General features: G+C 34.4%; 1 protein-coding gene across 1 annotated transcript; it reads right to left on the reverse strand.

The window, feature by feature from the left end:
* Positions 1–884: 884 nt before the first annotated feature.
* LOC139863048 (WRKY transcription factor 55-like) lies at positions 885–3,222 on the reverse strand. The gene is made up of 3 exons (XM_071851695.1): positions 2,758–3,222; positions 1,927–2,058; positions 885–1,458 (listed from the first exon to the last, which is right to left on the reverse strand). The coding sequence occupies exons 1-3, from the start codon at positions 3,138–3,140 to the stop codon at positions 984–986; spliced, it is 990 nt and encodes a 329-aa protein (XP_071707796.1). The 5' UTR covers positions 3,141–3,222; the 3' UTR covers positions 885–983.
* Between the last annotated feature and the right edge of the window lie 230 nt (positions 3,223–3,452).

The raw sequence follows: 3,452 nt of genomic DNA on the forward strand, positions 1-3,452 counted from the left end.
CTAGCAAATGTAAGGACAAATGCTCAAGTGGCGGATATCTTTACTAAAGCTCTAATGAAGGCCAAGTTCATAGAATTTCGAGAGGCGTTAGGGATTGTTGATCGGGAGTTTGCACCAAGGGGGAGTGTTAAAATATTGGTGCAAACAAAATTTGAAAATAAAAGCGCCACTAAAAGTGAGTTAAAGTGTTGCACGGATTTTGCAGATTTCGGTATGCGTGAAACACACAAATGCGGCGCATCCCTTCACTGATGCGGTGCATCTCTTCACCAAAATGTCCCGAAGGTTTTAAATGTGGCGTTTCAAAGGGATACGACGCATCACCACAAAGAGATGCGGCGCATCTCTATGTGATGCGGCGCATCACTAGCTGATCAGCTGACAGGCTGTTAAAGTTAACTCGATTTCTTTTGATTATTTTGGTGTATTGCTTTCTTGTTGGCATACTTTTGCCCATGTTGTGTGATCTATTTCCACATGTATGTTAGGTGCAAACATACTTTAATGGTTGGCTTAGGTGTGTATTTAATCATTATGTTTGTTCTTGATCTAGTATTTAAGCAAGTGTATTTGTATCATTTGATTTAAGGAAAACCATTCACAATACACAATCAGTTTCATATCTATTGTTCTATATTTTGTTTACTACATTTTCATTCATAGCAAGTTATTAGTTGTCTTACACATTAATTTAAAAGATATAAAAGAGCACATCATTTAAAAGATAATGTTATAATTATGAATATCATTATAATGCAAGAAATGTTTACAAGGAATATGTAAAGACGTAAAATCAAAAATATAAGTATATAATTTATACGGAGTATTACATATCGCAACGGGATGAAGGAAAACTTTAATTCTAGTCACTAATTAAGACTCCAGAGATTATAAGCTGAAAATTTAGCTAACTTATTAGATGTAACCAAACTAGAATCACAAAAGTCGAATATTTCTTTTTTCAAAATATATGTTAAAATTAATCAATTTGTCTTTTCTCCATCATCTTTTTTTTCTTCATCAGTAGAAAATATCAATTCCATACTATTGTTGCTACTACTGCCTGAATTAAACATTGTATCAACCAAATCTGTAACCCCTAGATAATCAGCATATCTTGTAGAAGACGATGGACCGACCCCGCTACCAATATCAATTTGGTGTCTATATGCTTGTCCCGTTTGTTGAGTGATACTATAAAGATCTCCAACTGACCGGTTGATATCCATTGATAACCTGTGTGGGACCACGGCTTGTGAAGCTGTAGGTGGGGCCAAAGTCTCTGTTGGTGGTGGTGGTGGCGGCTGTGGCGGCATGGAAGGTGCAGTGGAGGACATGGTACATGTATGGTCACCGCGATAAGTTACTTCAAAAGTATAAGGGTCATTATCAAGTCTTTGAACTTGTTTTTTAGCTGGACAGTTGTATAATTTTTGATGGGTGCATCTGTAATATCCCCTGAAAATAAAGGACCAAAAATGTAAATTTTTATGATGTATATGTTCCATCTAGAATACCAAGTCTACGGCTATGAAAAATATTATTTGAATCTTGAATATTCAAAGGAAAGTAAACATGTGTCGTGGCAAGTAGACTATCTTTGAATTCAAACCAATAATAAAAGTCATTTTTAAATTGCTGCAATCATAGGAACATGGACTTTCAAGATTTGTACCAAGAAATTTTCAATTTACTATGTCTTAGCAATTAGCAATAAACACATAAATTTTTGTTACTATAGATGATTTAAAGTTTGAACATAACGAGGAATGTTGATTTATACATTACTAAAATTAGTCATACACCACCAATTATGTATTACATTGACGTAATGTGCAAGTAAGGCATGATTGGTATTGTATGTCTAGTTTTTAGCGGTATACAAATCACCTTTTAAGAGCATGAAAGGTTTTTAGACTTTTATACCTTGGAAATCGTGAGCCTAGAATTTCTTTTTGACCGTATTTTCTCCAAGTGAAGCCGTCTTCTTGTGGAATTTCTGTGTTGCCCATTCTGGGAGCAGCTATTCGGAAAGTTCGTCTATCTTCTTCATATTTCCTGCATCAACAAATTAACAAAGTTACCTTGTTAATTTGTGATTCCATATTTTATAAATGTTGTGTTAGTGAACGCAACAAACTCTACGCAAAAAAAAAAAGGACCTTGACCCTAGAAGGACCCCAAAACAGATTTGGTAGTTAGTTTTTAAGGCTAACATTTTTGCATGCATTTACATTAATTTTGATTCTTGTTTCATATATATATATATATATATATATATATATATATATATATATATATATATGCATAGCGCCTATACGTCTTTTTTGAATTACTTATTGTATCGATAAAAGTAGATTGCATTTGTCCTAACATTGTATACAGAACTCATACTCGTAAATGGACATTGTATAGAAGGAATAACCATACAAGATAACTTATCACAGATCTCGAGTTCAAACATCACTAGCAATTATACAACGATCACGGGATAATTTGGTTGGCTTAGAATATGTGAATTCTAGTTAGTTATTCATAAAAATGATGTATTGTGGGAGAAGTGCAACTTCATGCACATTATTTGTTCGTTGAATTGAATTATACTAAGAACGTACTCATATTATGAAAAGTAATGCAATCGTAAACAATAATGTGCATGAGAGATTGAGAGATGATGTTGTATTACAATTCTTAAATGAAGTTATCACTAAGTTTAACTAAAAGTTCAGGTATATATACAAACTTAAGTATCATTACCTTCTTCGTGTTCGTTGCAATGAAGGAGTGGCATCGGGGGCCAGGGCCCCAACATTACCACTACCTAATTCTTGGCTAGCAATGGCATCCGATCCATGTTGCTGATGGAGAACAAGTTGTTCATCATGTAGCACCATATCCATTGAACGCGAGCCCCTCAGCCACTCTGGCACTGATCCACCACCAACTTCCATTGGCGGCTCGTGGTGACGATACTCTTGTAACGCCGTGCTCAACTTCTCCCTTACGTTACCAAAAACCCTACTAATGTCATCACAAGAATTAATAAGAACATGAGGTTGGTTTGCTATATTGGGTAGTGTTTCTTCAAGGTTTTTAACTAACTTACACCCATGAAGAATCAAAGACACTATTTCCTCCATTGATTTTTAAGTTCTTCGAGCTCTTTTTTTGGTTACAAATTTGATTTGGGTTTGTTGTATAAGTAAAACTTCGAGGCAACGAGACAAAAATGGCCGTTGAAAGTTTAAGATTTGTATGCATATATAAAGAAAAGTATTTCAAGATTTAAAGAAATGGGTAAAGGGGGTTAAGAAATAATATCACATATAAGAATAAATAAAGATTATATTCAAAGTATTTGTATTTTGTAATTAATTACTTGGATACGTTCGAAAGAAGAATGGGTTGGGTTAAGTTGGGTTGGGTTGACTTGGTCATGGTCTCCCAAATTT

This window comes from Rutidosis leptorrhynchoides, chromosome 8 (assembly GCF_046630445.1).
Source record: "Rutidosis leptorrhynchoides isolate AG116_Rl617_1_P2 chromosome 8, CSIRO_AGI_Rlap_v1, whole genome shotgun sequence".
Lineage (NCBI taxonomy): Eukaryota > Viridiplantae > Streptophyta > Magnoliopsida > Asterales > Asteraceae > Rutidosis > Rutidosis leptorrhynchoides.

What these genes read in the sequence shown, in the direction of transcription:
- LOC139863048 (XM_071851695.1), bottom strand. Translation starts at nt 3,140, where the DNA reads ATGGAGGAAATAGTGTCTTTGATTCTTCATGGGTGTAAGTTAGTTAAA. An exon ending in TTGCAACGAACACGAAGAAG is followed by an intron (nt 2,059 to 2,757) that starts GTAATGATACTT and finishes TTGTTGATGCAG; the next exon opens with GAAATATGAAGAAGATAGAC. An exon ending in CTAGGCTCACGATTTCCAAG is followed by an intron (nt 1,459 to 1,926) that starts GTATAAAAGTCT and finishes CTTTATTTTCAG; the next exon opens with GGGATATTACAGATGCACCC.